This window comes from Berghia stephanieae, chromosome 2 (genome assembly GCF_034508935.2).
Source record: "Berghia stephanieae isolate SIO BIC M18660-M18661 chromosome 2, UCSD_Bste_1.3, whole genome shotgun sequence".
In the NCBI taxonomy this organism is placed as follows: domain Eukaryota; kingdom Metazoa; phylum Mollusca; class Gastropoda; order Nudibranchia; family Aeolidiidae; genus Berghia; species Berghia stephanieae.
The window spans coordinates 60594038-60613311 of record NC_088361.1 but is presented as its reverse complement, the minus strand read 5'-3'; the positions used below and the strand labels follow the sequence as shown (position 1 = coordinate 60613311).

The window sequence follows — 19274 nt, the reverse complement described above, 5'->3', positions numbered from 1 at the left end:
AATAATATTAATAATAAGAAAGAAGACACAGTTCAATAAGTGCCTCCCTGCCCACTTATGGGAGGTCGAGAACCCAACCCAGTATTATTATTATTATCATTATTATTATTATTATTATTATTATTATTATTATTATTATTATTATTATTATTATTATTATTATTATTATTATTATTATTATTATTATTATTATTATTATTATTATTAAAATTATTTCCACCTGCAACTGTGGTCATATCAAATCAACGTCTGATCTCCATATTTTGCTGTCATCAAACGCTCTTTCTGCAGTACTCTTCCTGTATAAAGTTTATTGCGTTCTGGTACTGTCGGGGATGTTCTTGAAGGACGTAAATGTTTCGATATATTATTTTTAAGCGATTAAAAATAACAACAAACAAAAAAAAAAATTGTTCACGACACCTTTGGGCCTCAACACACGAGACAAGGAAAATGTACGCGACACACAAGACAGATATCGTCTTAGAGCCTGCAACACAGACGAGAAAAAGTAAGACAAAAATGGATATTTCTCAGAAGTGGATATTTGCGGCAATCTACCTCTGCTGTGCCACTCCGAGGACATTGGCACCAGCTTTCCATCAAAAGGAAGACATTCCTATGGCTCCAGTACACCCTCATTTAGAAAGAAAACACATTTCATAGAAAATCATGCTCTCAGATCCGACTGCCTTCCTTATGGAAAAGGATTCGTTTGTTTGATTTTGTGTTTTAATGGTTTTATGACACATGAGATACACTTAGGCCATTTCAGCGCCAGTAAAAAGAAAGATAATGGGATAATAAAATAAAAATCTAGCTTAACAATTAAAAGCACCCAAGAAAAAGTAAGATAAAGGGGATTGGTTCAAATAGGGAAGAGATGTCGATTCCAAGATCCTTACATCAATTTACTTTGTCTAAGCGCACCAAAAAATATTATCTAGATACAAGCATAGGGTTGCACGTAGAGGGATACTCTCAAATATTTACAAAATATATTGTATATTCAAAACAAAAATATAAAAGTACACAACAAAGAGATGGAACAATGATAAAAAATATCATCTCCCAAAACTAATACTCTACATTTGACTACCTCCGAGGCAAGGAATCCGTCCAGGGCCAAGACTATACAAAGTAATCTCATATAAAAACAGAAAAACATGGACAAGGAAATATAGGGTGAAAGAAGATAAAGTGACAGTGGTCAACAGATCCCACCCAGAAAAGGATTCCAGTATGGCTCTGGCTACAAAAAGGAGGGAATCGATGTATTGTTTGTTTGTTTTTGTATATATGGGTCTTAGGGCGCTTGCCACACTACGAATTGATTTCAGCGCCAATAAGAGACAAAAAATAATAAAAGAATAGCTAAGAAATGTGGATCAAACTGAGAAGCATCTGTGTCGATGGGAACAAGTTCAACACTGATCAGAATTAGATCCAAGAACAATATTCTTGGTAGCGAGGCTGACACCGTGCCTAAAAATAACAATATATTATACAACAGTAATAGAGAGAAGATTTACAAGGGAAAACAATACCCCTCACTTTAAAAACCATGAACGAAAAAGAAATAAAAAATCAATTTTTTTCCTTCTAGATAAAAGATTCCGGAAAGGCAAATCTGACGAAGGTACTCTGATTAAAAAAAAAAAAAGACTAGGCTAGAAAACTCATCCGCGACATCTCAGGTTTCAGAGTTTTTGCTAAGACAAGGTCGTACAATCGATGGGCATTTGAAGGACGAGTTTTCTGGCCACGTGTTTTGTCAGAGCACGGAAGAAATAATATAGGGTGATAGAAGAGATTCTTTACCGGCCCAGGGAAGGCCAACGTTCCCTCGCCATAAGGGAATTCTGTTTTGTTTTTGTTTATAAGGGTTTTACGGCGCTTGCGACACATTTAGGTCATATCAGCGCGAGTAAAAAGGAAGAAAATGGGATAGTCAAAAGTTCTAGAATTACAATTAAAGCATCCAAGAATAAGGTAGATAAAGGGGAATTCGTTCAAATAGGGAACAGATGTAGATTCCAAGAGCACACTATCAGTGTACTTAGTTTGAGAACATTAAATGCCTCATCTAGACATAAGCACAGGTCCCCGCTAAGAGGAACACACTCAATTGTTTACAAAGCATACATATGTAAAAGGAAAAATAATACAGTACATAACAGAGAGATGATTTAAAAGGGAAAAAAGATATCATCTCCCAAAACTAACTACACATTTCACTGTTTCCCTACCAGCCAGGGCCAGGACAAAACCAAGTAATCTCATTCCAAGACAAAGACAGAAAGCATGTTGGAAAAAAGATAATGGGGATAGAAGACACAGTATGTACCTCCCTGCCCACTATGGGAGGTCAGGAACCCCACCCAGTAAGGGAATTCTAACCACAACGAAAGTTACACATAAAACTGTTACAAAACCCCACCAATCGTTGGTAAACAAGAGAGTTTATGTGGAGCGATTACACAAATATTCATGAACAAAAACAAGGATATGTTTTGGTCAAATAAGTCAAGTTTATTTTACAGGTATTATAAATATTATGATGTGGGTAGTTGTACATGAGATAGATGGGTAATCGAATAGAACGAGTATTAGTGTTTCAGAGTGAACACTGACAGACAAGTTTAACCAGTTAACTGCCGCACTCTGGAAGGACACGTATTAAAAACATTTGGCAAGAAAACTCATCCTTCAAATACCCATCGATTTAAATAACCCTCCTCTTGGCAAAGACTCTCAAATCTGAGACCCTCGGTTTACGGTTTGAGAGTTTTTGCCCAGATGACGGTCATTTAAATCGATTGATATTTGAATGACGATTTTTTTGCCAAATCTTAAAAAATACGTGTCTGTCCAGAGGACGGCAATTAACTGGTTTAAGGATTGCAATTTATTGTTACATTGATTATTGGAAAGGACTATGTGCCGTCTTATGAATTAAAATATTGAAGTTATTTGAGGAGAATATCTACTGGTACACCTTATTATTTCAACAATTTTGTTCACTCTTGTATTATTGTTGCAATTGCCCAGCCGTTAAGGTATGTTTCTTTTCAATTGAAAACGATATAATGTTGTATAGGCCAGACAGATAAATCTCACATTCGAAACAATGAAACCTCGGTTCATGACAATTCACACTATGGTCTTCAGGAGTCTATATAAAACCCTCCTTCTGAAGTGAAGTCAGTGTTAACATGATAAATATCTGTAGATTTAAAAGTAAAATTAAAACTCCTCCGAAAAAAAGAAAGGAAGAGAACAGTAACTAAAAGCGCATTTCCCCACCCCAAAAAATCAAGAATAAAATAAACAACAATCCTTCATCACTCCTCCCCGTACAACAGATCTCTGTACTGCCGTACTGTGGAAAAACCCATAATTTAAAATGTGGCCAGAAAACTCGGCCTCAAATATCGATCAATTTAAATGACCCTCATCTTGGCAAAAAAAAAAAAAAGAAAAAAAAAAAGAAAAAAAAAAAGAAAAAGAAAACAACAACAACAACAACAAAAAATACCTCTCAAACCTGGGCCTTCGCGAAGTCCCAGGGTTGAGGTTTTTGTTGTTGCCAAGATTAGGGTTATTTAAATCGATCAATATTTGATGGACGAAATTTCTGGCCAAATTTTGTATTATGGGTTTTTCCACAGTACGGCAGTGTAAACTTTCCGGTCTCTGGTAATTAACCTTATTGATGTCATCCCGTTTATAAAGGTATACTGGTATCAAATACCTTATCCTTATCATAGGTGCCATGATTAAAATGTGTAATTCATTTCAACACACTTGTGTTTCATATTTTTTTGTTTGTTTGTTTGTTGCTTTAGGTCTCTTCCAACACAATTGAGGTTATATGAGAGACCGCTGAAACAAAAAAACAAGCAATCTAACAAAAATAGTACAAATGTAAATCAAAATCATAACCTAAAGATATCATAAGCTAAATTATAAATAACCAAGAACAAACAGGCAGAAGATTTACAGAAAAAAAATATCCCCTGTCAAAAATACAATCACAAACCAAAGAAGCAGGATAGGCTAGTAAAGAGAAGAAGAAACGACATCACTATCGGATCGTACACCCATGAGAACATCATAGGTATACGATTCAAGGGTGATGCTCCCATCCAACCACCCGCGTTTCATATTTCATATTTTATAAAAAGGAAAGTAAAGGAGAAAAGTGGGGTAAGGAGAAAAGTGGGGTTAGGGTTGAACCTTGATTTTGTCACTGTCAATGTGAACAAAAGCACAAATATGGAACATTAATTGAGTTCAACTTTTTTCAATAAAATCTAATGGGAACAAATGGGAACAAATCTCTCTCTCTCTCACTCTTTACCACGATCCAATTTTGTGTTTATTCTCTGTTCATATTACTCGTTTTTACTGACCTCAAAGTACTGAAAAAAGTCCAACAGGTTTCTTCATTTCTCTTTGTTTTTGTTTGTTTTTAAGGATTTTACGACGCTTGCAACACATTAAGGTCATATCAGCGCCACAAAAAATGAAGAAAATTGGATAGTAAAAAGTTCTAGAATTACAATTTAAGCATCCATTAATAAGGCAAAGGGGAATTGGTTCAAATAGGGAAGAGATGTAGATTCCAAGAGCACACTATCAGTGTACTTAGTTTGAGATCACCTAAAAGTCTCATCCAGACACAAGCACAGGTCCCCACTGAAAGAAATACACTCAAATGTTTACAAATCATATATAATACATAAACAAAACATAATACAGTGCATAACAGAGAGATGATTTACAAGGAAAAAAATGTCATCTCCCAAAACTAACTATACATTTGACTGTTTCCCTTCCAGCCAGGGTATCCGGCCAGGGCCAGGACAAAACAAAGTAATCTCATTCCAAGACAAAGACAGAAAGCATGTTGGAAAACAGGCATAGGGAGATAGAAGACACAGTAAGTACCTCCCTGTCCACTATGGGAGGTCAGGAATAATTTCTTTCAACCATCTCAATAATAGTCTATAAATCATTTAATTTCAGTAAAAAATATATGCAATCAATCTGTGTAGTACATCTACATTTCCCAATACGTTATACACCGATCATAAGGACATGAAAGAAAATAATGGGATCTAGTATACAAAACACGTAACAAGACTCAAGCAACGATATGACTTTGAAGATTTCATCCAGACAAGGGAGTCTGACTATATTAATGTCATTAAGACTATGACACTTTTTATACAATAGTAGAGGGATAATGATTTATGAGCTTAATAGAAAGAAATATTTCCTAAAATATCAGTCAAGCGCTACCCACTAAACGAGGGATTTCAGCCAGAGCATGGACAAATTGACACATGTAAGTAATCAATATATTGAAAGGGATGAAGAAGAATAGTTAGGGTCTCTCTTGGGAGATTAATCCAGGCCATAAATAATTTAGTTTTAATATTCTAGAAATGAGACCTTTTTTGTATAAAAAAGCACACTGAGATGTCTGTCTATGCTTATCAAAAATATACAATAAAACAGTATATACACAATATGTGTGTTATAACTCATATACAACCCCCCCCCCTCTCTCTCTCTCTTTCAACCCCCCCCCCCCCCCACACACACACACACACACAATATGCATAATATTAAGCTCGCGTACATAAGGTTACGCGCACTCTCTCATAATTTATAATATTTTCATATTACTTTCAAACAAGAATAAACAAGAAAAATGATATTATAATATCAAAATAGACAGATTCGAACTAGCGGCGGAATTGAACATTTACAATACCACCATTATCCAATCACTACTCAGATAATACTGCCGTACTCGGAAATAACACATTTGATAAATTGTGGCAAGAAAAATCGTTCTCCAAATATCGATCGATAAAAATGACCTTCATCTTGTCAAAAGCTGTCAAACCTGGGATTTATTTGGCCAGGAATCTCGTCCTTCAAATATCGATCGATTAAAATGACCACCCCCCCCCTTTGCCGAAAGACTATCAAACCTGGGATTCCTTGAGGGTAATTTAAATCGATCGATATTTGAGGAGCGAGTTTTCTGGCCAATTTTCTAAAAATGTTTTTTACAGAGTACAACAGAATATCCTTTAGCACATAGATTTAGCGTGTTACCCATATAATGCAACGACGAACGAAATATTGACTATTTTCAAAGTAAATGCTTGGTTAAAGAAAAAAATGGTATTTATTTTCATTGCTACGATGAATCTTGCATTGTGAGATTTAAAAAAAACAACTAATTTTTATGAATAATCGAAGTAAATATTACCACTGACCTATCATAAATGATTGGATATGTGTACGCTAACAGCGATTCATCTATAATATTAAGTACTTTGAACTAAAAAACGAAAATAAACCAGTTAATAGTATAGTCGTATCGTGAGCCGTAAGGTTGTTATTCTCTTTCATTATAAAAGACGTACATTATGTTTACAGTTGGTATGAAGGTAAATTAAGAATGAACCATCGCTTTTAGCCCTACATAATCCATGGAGCCGGTGCTAACATGAATTCGGTAGCGCAGGACGGGCAATAATAATTGTTATTACCCTTTGCATAAGACACTGGCTATCGCAACGTATTTCCATAAGATCTAACCCATATCCAGCAACCTAAGTGCTGCTGGGTGGACAGAGGGGCCAGAAGATAGAACTACCAAGTCCTGGGCTCTCAGGATTGGCGTCCTGTTCAGAGTAAGCAACAAATTCATATTACCATTGTAACAATTCGTTTTACTCCACGACAATTGTAACACCCGAAACGTCTTTGCACATTTGTTTAAGGCTACAAGTCAAAGTTTAATCATCTTCACGGTCATTTTCATATTTGTTTTTAGCACAAATGAGCATACAAACAGCCTTTGTTCTGTGTTTATGGTATAAATATGAGGCTTTTTTTCACGACGAGACTTCCGCCAAACCAGTTTAACCCTCTCCTTACCACTTGCAGCAAAACCGTCACGTTTGTTACGACACAATATACATTTTTCTTATTGAGATATATGTTGTACATCACAAATTTGAAGAGTGATCTTTGTTTAATTAATAAGAACATAATGTTGTTTTGTAGAGAGTTTGTTTGAGTTTTAACAAATCAATTTTTCTGCTGGTTAAGCCTGCCATTTTGGGAAAATACTAAAAAAAGATCGGTAAGGAAAGAGTTAAGGCCGGATTTTACAACATGGCATAAATCGCGGGATTGTCAACTGAGCTTTGAACTCCATACGTCTCCGTGAAAAACCGGTCATTCGCTGTGTGTGTCGTATAGATCCCGATGACTAAAGCAACAGAAAACTTTCACAATAAGAAAAAAAAATATGCATAGTTAATAACCAAAGGCAAGAGGTTAGCAGGTCTCCCGTGATGCATAATACAGAGCAATAGACCATGAATAAACAATATTATTAATAGTGAATATAACCATCAGATACCGTTATGAATTAACTACGAGTGAAAGATGACATCTCCTAGATTGGCAACTTGCTGCTTGATTACTGTATCTGCCCTGCTGCTGAACTGGAAAGTGATAGAAAACCCTGCTGTTGAGTTGGTTGGAATGAACACTTTTCTAGACAGTAAATCTCTTGCCGATTTATGACCAGTAAATATCAAACTTATGTCTTTATCGTCCGTGGCTATTTGTAAAGAGTTGAACTCTGTATTGAGATCAGCTTCACGATCAGCAATTGTGTTTAGATGACCTTCAATGACGCCTTGTTTTCGTTCAACCTCAGAAACTGCCACATCGTGAAGTTCCCGCTCCCTCTCGTCAAGAACTTCCCGAATGCTGTCAAACACTTTTCGAATTTGATCGGATATGCCAGCTTGGATACGGTTGAGGTCCTCTTGGGTATTTTCAAGAGCTTCTCTTTTGCCCGCCAAGGATGTTTTTTCCTTTCTGATATCATTGAGTGTGTCCTCGACAATTGGTGTGTATTTTTTCATCGCCTCGTCCACATTGACGACCCTGTGACCTTTTGATTCTTTGTGGTCAAGGACGGTGCAATCACAACACACCGGCATAATACAAGGCTCGCAGAAAAAGTTTAAAGGCTGCATTTGATGTTTGGGACAGTACTGTACGTCGTTTTTCCCTGTCTTGTTGACGAAGCAAAGCAGTTCCATGATAGTGTGGTCGTTTGGCAGACGACGTAATTCTGCTTCTGAAATTATGATGCCTTCGCGGCATGTTGGACATTGGATTTTCACCGTTAAGGGCATGTTGCGAAAAACTGACGTCAGAGATTGACGGAACTCTCCCTCCACACGGTACATTTGGTAAAGGCAATCCATACAGAATGTGTGGTGACAGTGAAGCATCTTGGGTAATTTATCCGTCTCGTTGTAGACTTCCCGGCAGATGAGGCACTTTAGAAAGGTTTCTTCAAATCGCTCTTCATCGAATATAAGATTTCGTCTCCGTTGTTTCTCTGATTCTGACATTTGAACAGTGCCTTCTGTATTGACGTTGCCTTCTTTTTCTGATGTTGAAAAGAAAAGAAAAACAAAGAATGAAATTGTTAGTATTCATTAAGAACGCCGGCTTAACAATATGTGTAGTCAAATTATAAGAACAAAATTGAGTTGCATCAGCAAAACAAAACAAGCCTACGTCTATTGATTCTGATCACAAGTATTATAATTCAAACTAGATTAACAATTTAGAATAGAAAACAATTCTTATCATCTGGTTGATTTCAACATAATACCAAATTTCAACAACGGTCACATATTAATAAACAGAAGAGAAAATATGACCAAAAGGCACCGACAAATGACTTTTATCCCTTTCTGTAGTAAAGTGTCGGTGCAGGACAATGGAAAAAACATTGGGAAACTTATGAAACGTAAAGCGTCTACTTCCAAAAAAGAAAAGACTGTCCCTAGCCACATCGATGTGTAATATAGACGGACGTGTCTTAACTATCCGCCCGGCATAGTAAGATGGAGTTGTCGGGATTCGTCTCGTCCTGCGATTTAAGGATTTCAGTGTGCTCAGTGATACGATGAGCGGTAACAATAGGAAAAAATATGGCCCGTGTGATTTTGTCCTTGGGTAAGGTACATTTAACATATTGCAATACTCGACTTAAGTGTGAATGGACACCTGGTTGTAGATAGTGACCGACGAATATTTTAAGAGTGCTGGTACCAAAAAAAAACCCCTCAAAAACAACAAAAAAAAAAAACAAAAAAAAAAAAAAAAAAAAAAAAAAACTAACAAAAACAAACAAACCAAAAACAACACAAAACAAGACTCTCAGGTACCTATGTTGTATTGAGTGTAATCACATTTCATTACATTTTACCTGCTGGATGAATATATGAAAACATTGTGAGGTGCATTGAGCAAAGTATTATTGTGTAACAAGGAGATTTAAATGTGCGCATTTAGTGTGTATGACCATCATATCATGAAGCAAAGTTACCGTACCGACAAAACAGTAATCGTAGTCATCAAATAATGCCTTTCGTCTCTGATGTCGACGATAATATCCCAAATAAGAAGAAATCCAACTAATTTTGCACCTCGGCTCATACTGCATTGTGTAATAACGGAACATCGCAACAATGTTTAAGTCGACAAAATTTTCTCTCAGATCAATGGAAAATTGTTATCCCAACACTATAATATGTTTTGTTTGTAAAAAAAAAAAAATAAGTTGCTGTCACATTAAAAATTATGAACAGTTTCTTCAACTTTCTATAGACAAAGACGTGAGCACAAAATGCATGAAAAATGCCACAACAATACGTTTTCAATTTGTAGATATACAATAGACTATGCGTGACCCAATCAGCCACAAAATAACGTGAGACCAACCGCTGGTTCAGCAAAAAAAGGAGAATGACCGTTCCATGATTGATCAAATGAATCGTTATTAAAATAAGGCAAAGCCTCGAGGTAACAAGGTGGTCGTGGGACTTCTTTATTCCAACTCATTAAGCAAGAACCGTACAAATCTGGCACCTCTTAAAAAGGTTTCCTAATGGACTGTGAGGTCATTGAAGGTAAGCTCTGGTACCATCAAAAAGACAGTTGACATGTCCAGAATGGAAAGACTTACTGCACGACCACCTTTCTGGATGCACAACCTTCAATCACCACAGGAATGGTTACAATATTGACGAACTCTAAAAATACACCCCCCCCCCCCCCCCCCCCCCCAAAAAAAAAAAAAAAAAAAAAAAACAAAACAAAAAAAAACAAACAAACAAAAAACAACAAAAAAACAAACAAAACAAAAACAGCCAACAACCCCCTCCCAAAAAAAAACAACAACCCCCCCCCCAAACAAAAAAACAAACAAACAAAAACAACAAAACAAACAAAACCCCAGCACATTTTAAACATTTTGGCCAGAAAACTTGTCCACCATCAAATTGATTGTCTCTTTTTTATAATTTGTTATATTTGGTAGATGCATTTTATGGCCACAATTTAATAAATACGATTTATTTTTCAGAGTACGGCAGATTACGACATGGTGCAGCTGCAAAAGTGAAATAAAATAAACGCAGTTGTTTTGGAATGGGGCAGGCTTTCAAATTTAAAAGATGAACAGAGAGTCCACAATTATTGACTGACGGACGACATGTCAAAAATGGAAGTACAAAGACTGTTTCATCATCCAATATGATCACAAGCATGATTAATAAATACTAATATGTATTTATATAGCGCCAACCCCCTGTTGCCGCAGCTCTAGGCGCACATTGACAAGGGAGGGTAATCATACATGCTACATATAATAATTAATTACACAAATCAGATGTTATGGACCATTTATACACACACAGTTCTATTCATAACATTATTAGGACAAAGAAGAATTTATCTTGTGTATTTTAAGGTACTTTTTGAATATCGTCTCAGACGAAAAATAAATACCCTACTTCTCACGTCTAATGGCAGTGATTCCAGAAATTTGGGGTGGCATGAGAAAATGCCCTATCAGAAAATGTTATTGAGCCCTTTTACGGATCGAAGAGGATTAGGACGGAATATAAGATCTGATAGTCGTTTGGTTAAAATACGTAAAAGACAATACTGCGAGAGAAAGAGAAAGAAAGAAAGAAAGAAAGAAAGAAAGGAAGAGAGAGAGAGAGAGAGAGATATAGATAGATAGATAGAGAAAGAGAGAGAGAGAGAGAGAGAGAGAGAGAGAGAGAGAGAGAGAGAGAGAGAGAGAGAGAGAGAGAGAGAAATAATAAGTACATACATCGGGTTGTTTGATTGGTTTGAGGACAAACCGTATCCCCAGTGTCATTATAAGTAAAACGTGGACACATTTGCTTTGTTGTAAACTCAATGAACCCCGAACACCCACGGTGTTTTAGAGTCTATTGATATACATGCATATGGACGAGCGTTTCAAGGGCCTTGCAAAAGAATTTAAAACGTGATTGAATCTTGCAAAGAACAACTTCAACATTTCAAGGAGTGGTGTGTGTATTTAACAATGACTATCCCGCACAAATCTTTGGGCCTCTTTTTCGCTTACGAAGTGCCCAAATTCGCGTCAAAATATGGGACGAAGCCATTCGTATATGCTATTTTTAAAAATTAATTACGACGCTGTTTATTGATGAATATGACTGAAAGTTGGCACACAGTTAGAAAAAAGGTCATTTTAGATTATGTCAAGCGACAAAACTCGTGCGATTACCAGAAGACCGTTAAAAATAGATTTTTACTCTTTGGAGTAAAATATTTCTAAAACTACCGGGCGGTTTTGTCGCTGACAAGGTAATACATGAACATTTCTTCTTTTTGGTTGTAAAATTTCCTATGAATATGACGAGTACTTTTCCCGTATTTTACAAAACACCATCCTAATTTGCTCTTCAAGTTTCACACTTATTACGCAAGATACAACCAAAGGTCGAAAAAAAAAAATGCCGAAAAAGCGTCCCATATTTTCGCGTTTTTTTCCTCTTTGCGGGTCATCCAAATAAATGACACCTTTGAAACTGCATAACTTGTTTATTTATGAATGGATTTTCAAAATTCAAAAACAATTTTACTCAGTGGAGATAGGGCTTTGATTTTAGACAAAAATTTTCCTCAAAAAGAGAAAAAAACATTTTTCATAGTCATTGCTAATTTAAAATACACTAAGATATTTTCGAGAAACGCGTGATCACACCTTTATTTAAGAATATTTCAAAATTTGTAAAGGTTAGGAAATATATAGGATAAATATACAATTCGATTGTCGGGACAATAGTGACAATAACGGTCCTCTTTGGACTCTTTCATATGATTTATTCCTCTTCCAATGTATAAAAATCGCATTAAGATAACATAATAATGATTTCTGATATATTCTTTAAAAAATAGGTGGGGGAGGGGGGGGGGGGGGGGGGATGGCAAAATTGTTCCGTACAGACCATTTTAAATATTTGCCAACGAGCACAGAATTATTGGCAAATCTATAAAAAGTTATAGAACTATTTTTTATAGATTGACATACGAGTAACTTGTTAACATTTCATAAATTAACAATGCTATCATCCATTGACTCAAAACGATTATTCATATAATCTGCTGGGGCATAATGATGGTACCCATAATGAGGTCATTTGACGTTGGAAATTGCTATCTGGTCGCCCAGTTGCCAGATTCATTTGCGCGCACCTGCAGACGTTTTCTTAGGGAACGATTTTGATAGTTGATGGATGGCTCAGAAGATTCGTCTTAATCTATGTTAAATTCCACAATACAGTAGTACAATAATTAAAATAAATGAATGCCTCCACATAATAGACTTTATTTCCCCGCAAATGTTGCGGGCTCTCCACGGCCATATTTAACATGTATATATGTCAGATTCTCCATCAATTGTAGCCGGAGAAACAGAAAAAAAGGAAATTTAAGTTAAAAATAAAAGAGAGAAAATATGTTATGTGGACAGGCTAATAATTCCCTTTTCTCACTGGAATGAAGATATCATTTTTAATCAAGCATCTGACATTTCAAATTCTTGCACTGGTATATCTCGTGGTCCCATCATGATGCCATTCATTAGAACTTAATAAGTTAAAAATATTACGTCTTAGGCCTGTTCATCTCAATTATTATTATTATTATTATTATTATTATTATTATTATTATTATTATTATTATTATTATTATCATTATCATTATTATTATTATTATTATCATTATTATTATCATCATTATTAATATTATAATTATCATAATTATTATTATCATAATTATTATAATTATCATATTTATTATTATTATTATTATTATTATTATTATTATTATTATTATTATTATTATTTTTAATATTTTTATTATTATCATAATTATAATAATTATCACCATTATCATCATCATCATCATCATCATCATTATTATTATTATTATTATTATTATTATTATTATTATTATTATTATTATTATTATTATTATTATTATTATTATTATTATTATCATAATTATTATTATTATTATCATAATTATTATAATTATCATTATTACTTTTATTATTATTATTATCATTATTATTATTATTATTATTATTATTATTATTATTATTATTATTATTATTATTATTATTAGATTTATTATTATTATTATTATTATTATTATTATTATTATTATTATTATTATTATTATTATTATTATTATTATTATTATTATTATCAAATGATGTCTCTGTCTTTTAATGATTTATAAACAAAATGCTGCTGAAGAAAATTTAGAAATATTTTGGACAATCCAACTCATCCTCTTAATCATCACATCAACAAGTCGAACAGAAGAGACCGATTGTTGTCAATCCGAACAAAAATGAAAGATACCTGAGATCCGTTTTATTTGACAGTTGCAGAATTTTTAATAAGGAAAATAATTTAGCTAATTCTTTTTTAACTTTGAATATTCTTCTTCAAAATGCCTCCATACATACAATTTTTAACATCAATTTATAAAATCGCATACTACATATTCACAATTACCTATCTAATCTATAAGTGCCATGTAATTTATACTATGTAATTTTTCTCAGTCAATTTTATAATGATATTATACTGTATCTAATTATTAGCTTCTAACTAAATTTATTTTTTTTAATGTTGACATCATATACACTTACTAGATATCTATATCTTTACAAATAAATAATCTGTACGTCCCTTGTAATGTATACTATGTAATTATTTTTACAGCTTACAATATTATTACACTATACCTATTACCAATTTTTACTCTACCACATTTATTTACTTATAGTATGTTTATGTATGTATCACTGCCGGCATTTTATATATCTGCACAAAAAAAATCCTTTTTGGATCAATAAAGCACATTTTTATTATTATTATTATTATTATTATTATTATTATTATTATTATTATTATTATTATTATTATTATTATCATAATCATTATCATTATTATTATTATTATTATTATTATTATTATTATTATTATTATTATTATTCTTATTCTTATTATCATTATTATTATTATTATTATCATTATTATAATTAAATAATAAAAATGAATTTTGTCCAAGTACGGATAAGCTGTAACTGTAACTGATGATTAAAAGGCACAAACAGAAAATGAAACTAGAGACGGGCACAAGTTTGTATTCGACTACTGCTTACCTCTTTCCTTGGCATCGTTCTCAAACTGCCGAAGCTTTTCTTCTAATCTCTGCTGGTCACTCATCTCGACGACCTCTGTGTCAACAGTACTCACTTCTTCCTCCTCCTCCTCCTCCTCCTCGGTTTCTAAATAAGACGTTGAAATTGTCGTCTCTTCCTCTTCTTGCTGCCCTTGTTGCTCTTCCTCTCCTTCAACAGTATTCGTGCTGTTGTCCTCTTCGGTGACAGAAAGAATCGAATCTTGCTGACAGCTGTCAATGAAAGCGCTTTCAACAGGGTAAGCAGAACGAGGTATCGGAATCACTTCGACGGTGACAATTGAGTCTTGACTATCAGAGGAAAGCAATCGACTACTAGTACTTCCGCGAGTAGCTATCGATGATGTTGAGGTAGGTCTGGAATTTTCACTGGGATTATTAACTTTGCCAACAGAATCAGTTCGGACACCATCTAGATTTTGATTCTCGCAAGAGTCTGAATCTAAACGTTGTTGATGAGGATGATTTGTGAATGGGTCAAGGTCTGATGTGCTTAGGGATAACGATTCGTGTGATGAGCTGATGGGACGACTGTGATGGGTTAGTCCACTGCTACTGTCATCGGACACTCTAGAAGCACCATCTGCCAAGTTGCTGCTGCTGTTGTTGTTGTTAATATTGCTTTGAACACCAGTGGATGTTGAAGGAGAGCTAAATCGACGGCTTTCGTCTTTCAACGTGGCATTGCATTCGATGCTGTGGTGGTTCTCGTTGTCGCTTTCGCTGGATGGCGTTGAATCTGAAGAATTTTGTTGATTTTCAGGCTGAGGGTTTAAAAAAATACAAATAATATATTATTAAGGTATGTTTAGTGAGGAAAAAGTGAAGTTAATGAACATAGCTATATATATAACACCCGGGCAAATCACGTAAGATGTGAACTCTCCCTTTCCTGTCTCAATCTGGAATAGTGTCAAGGTGAATCAGACGCCAAGAACTGAATAGTATGTCAAATATATTGATGTTATGCGCTTAGTCAAACTACTAACAACACCCGCCAGCCGGATAAAACGTAACAGCACAAAAAACAACAAAACATTAAACGTTTTTACTCTGATTGATATAATGTAGTGAGACCTACTCATAAAATTGGCTGGCTAAAAACAATAACAAAGAGATGATACGCCAATTTCGTTCCATCTATAAAAATCACGATAATGAGAGGGTATTTTGTTTTCAAAATTGAAATTATATGATTTTTTTCTTTTCAATTAGGGCACATTATACTGACCTAAAATAGAAAGACATTACCGGCGTGATTTTCATCCCGACATAATACCATTTCGAGGGGCGGGTCACAAATAAATTTAACAGAGAATATAATTATGCATTCACTGATTGCCAACATTACTACTTACGTCAAAGCCCACAAACTCATTTTCGATCTTAGGTGATTTCCTTTGTTTACAAAGTATTTATTGTACCCAAACAGTTGATTAGGTGTTCATCTACAACTATATGTGACCTATCTCATCAAAACGGTATTGTGTGTCGTAATGAATAAGATGCCAAAAAGTGATTTTAAAAGTTAAAAAGACCAACAAAATGTAAGATTTTAGTTTCTGTCACGTTAAGAAACAATACCCATTGTCCTCGATTAAACAAAGATCTGAAAAAATGTGTATGAAACAGTGCCAGACAAAGCAGAGTGAAAAATACAATAAAACTATCCCAAAACACCGGCCAGCCTCGACTGTACTTTCCTCTCTGCTTTGTAAGGTATTGTTTCACAAACACTCTTTACCTTACACCAGTGCCTGCCCCCATGATTGTTCACTCAATCAAACATGTATACTTAACACAAGTGTCATATTTTGACTACAGTTTAATTTCTAGCATCCAAATCAACCAGACATTACAATGTATTGGAAGCTGTAGATTACATATTATTATTCCGCTTGACCCCTGTTTTTAAAAAAATACATTATCACAAACATAAAGACCATGTCTATGTCAAACATTATTACTTTATCTACGGACTCAAAGGAGACGCTGAAGCTCACTGAAAACTTTGCATTTTCTCCTGATTTGATTATCTAAAATACGGCAAGACAATAAAATAAAATAAAATAATAAATCATTAGCCATTACACCGCTTACATTAAAACAAAGCACATATGAAAAAGTACAATATTATAAGCAATTCTCCGATACGTGAATCAATAATTAAAAGCTCTCCTATCTCACAGAGATATAAAAACACACTGAACTCTCACAAATTCCAATCTTCAACGAGGTTAAAATAATGAACAATAGCAGTGATAGTATCATATCCTGTCACATCAAAGCCAATAATATAATATACCAATAATAACATTAGGTTATATGAAATACGATACCGATTATTACTATGATATATTCATATAACGAATAGCATAGACAAAGAGTCTACCTTTTGGCTATGCGAGTAAAGAATATTACCCATGGATCAGCATTCTACAAAACTCATCCGCGAAAGGGACCAATGAAAGGAGCTTTCTGGTATTTTTCAATCCAAAAATAAAGGCTAAAGTATTCCCAAGTTTACAGTCTGCACCGTTTTTAAAAATTTGAAACGAAACCGGAATTTTAAATATATAAATAATGGGCGGGTACCAAGGGAAAGATGAAAGCAAAATAGAAATACAGTCGACGTGGTGTAGATGATTCGGGAAAAGGTGAGATGTTTAATTAGACATGACATTTTCAACTAGACATGACAGGTAAATATGGGCAGGTGAAGCACACTGCTCTATTCTGACAAAACTCATTTTTCTTCATTTTGCCAATAAACAAAAAACAAAAAAAAAATAATTTAACAACAATATCGATGAGTTGCGATGTCCCTGCTTGTCAACATTCTTAAAATATCTTTAATATTTCACGTCTCAGGTTGAAGAAGGCTCGGGTTTGAAACTTATTGATAAGTTGAGGGTCATCTGAATCGACGGAAAATCGAAGTTACAGTTTTCTAACCAAAACGAAAAATAAAATATTTTGTCAGTTTAGGGTAGTACATTTATAGAAGGATGATGCAGGTGGTCATCATTGCACTGCACAGTCTTGGTGTAGATATGAATATCGCTCTTATTTCAAGTCCTTTTCCTTTAACCCCATGCTCCCTATCCATGACTATAATATTAGTCTTTTTCTTTCAAGTGGAGTTAGGGCGTATTTTTTATTATTTTTTATTTTTTATTTATTTATATTTTTTGTGTGGTGTATCAGTTTATTTTTTGGTTCCATTTCCCATTTTTTCCCACTTTCATGTATGTTGTCATCAAAATGTTGATTTATTGGCGAAAGCCTAAGATTGAATAAACTTTGAAACTTTGTAAACTGTCAGTCACTGACTAAAATATTACGTCACAATAAACAAGGCCAGACCATCAGGATGAAGGGGATCATAAGCTTTTTCAATAGTTGCATGGGATCGTTTGTTTCTATGAGCACTACTAACGGTGGCTCAATTCGAAAGATGTCATATCATGGCTTGTGTCATATTGAAATCCTAGTGTCAGGCTATAAGTTAACGAAGGTTACGGCATGTTATGTCCTATATTTAGTGCTCTCTGGCACATAACGGGTATTCCTTATAGCATTGCTCGCGTTTTTTTCCTTTTAGGAAAATATGATCGATGGACACTTAGAATACTGCGTAAGATTACGAAATTGTCTAATATATCCTTTAAAAAAAAAAAAAAAAAAAAAAAAAAAAATATATATATATATATATATATATATATATATATATATATATATATATATATATATATATATATATATATATATATATAAACAAAAAAGCAAGCAACATAAAAAAAAGCAAAAACAAAACAAAACAGTCCAACAACACAAATAATGACCTCCAATAAAATCTTAAAAAAAAAGAATTAAAATGTAATCATTTATAATTCAAATAAAGGGCTTTATCTCCCGTCAAAACCACATGATATCTTATCTTGCCGTGAGATAACCAGCGTGACTTGAGGAGGATAACAACGATACAATGGAATCCTGATCAATCCAACATCGTAGGACCAGAAGGATTGGTTGATTTTAAAGCAAGGTTGACTTTATCCATATTCGAGGGAACACACTTCGATAAAGAGCATAATATTTGGAACCAACAACAGGTGTCGACTTTAAAGAAGAAGTTGACGTTATGCGGATTCCACTGTAATTATATCAGCCATGGATTATCACGGGTGACTGATGTTTTGAAGATTGCACAGATAGAGCGAGGTGTAAATAACTATATATGAAAAAAATAGAATAAAAGCGTCATTTTAATTCACAAAAAAATTAAATTGATATGGACGTTTCAGGGTTCCCCTTTGTCAACAAAACACGATGAATGAGTCACTGATGAAGAATGTGGGATGAGAGGATTGCCATTCGTACGCACACACACACACATACACACAAGCACACACACACACACACAAGTACACACACAGACATGCACACAAACATCATATTGATGCTTTGCTTTTAGGAAAAAATACTCTCAACATCAGGTAGTCGGATATTATGTACTAACATACAAAATTATGTGTAACCTTGAACGTTTATAGTTTGATTGATATAATTTAGTGAACATTATC

The 19274-nt window shown here is 34.1% G+C and overlaps 1 protein-coding gene across 7 annotated transcripts in view; it reads right to left on the bottom strand.

Moving 5' to 3' along the window:
• Positions 1 to 2511: 2511 nt before the first annotated feature.
• LOC144965266 (tripartite motif-containing protein 59-like) overlaps positions 2512 to 19274 on the bottom strand; it is a 59089-nt gene continuing 42326 nt past the window's right edge. For all 7 annotated transcript variants that reach the window (XM_078900419.1, XM_078900421.1, XM_078900423.1 and 4 more), the window contains 2 exons: positions 14651 to 15452; positions 2512 to 8506 (listed from right to left, as the gene is read on the bottom strand). In XM_078900419.1, coding sequence (XP_078756545.1) covers positions 7470 to 8506; positions 14651 to 15452 — 1839 coding nt within the window. In that variant the 3' untranslated portion in view covers positions 2512 to 7469. The remainder of the gene's footprint in view (positions 8507 to 14650; positions 15453 to 19274) is intronic.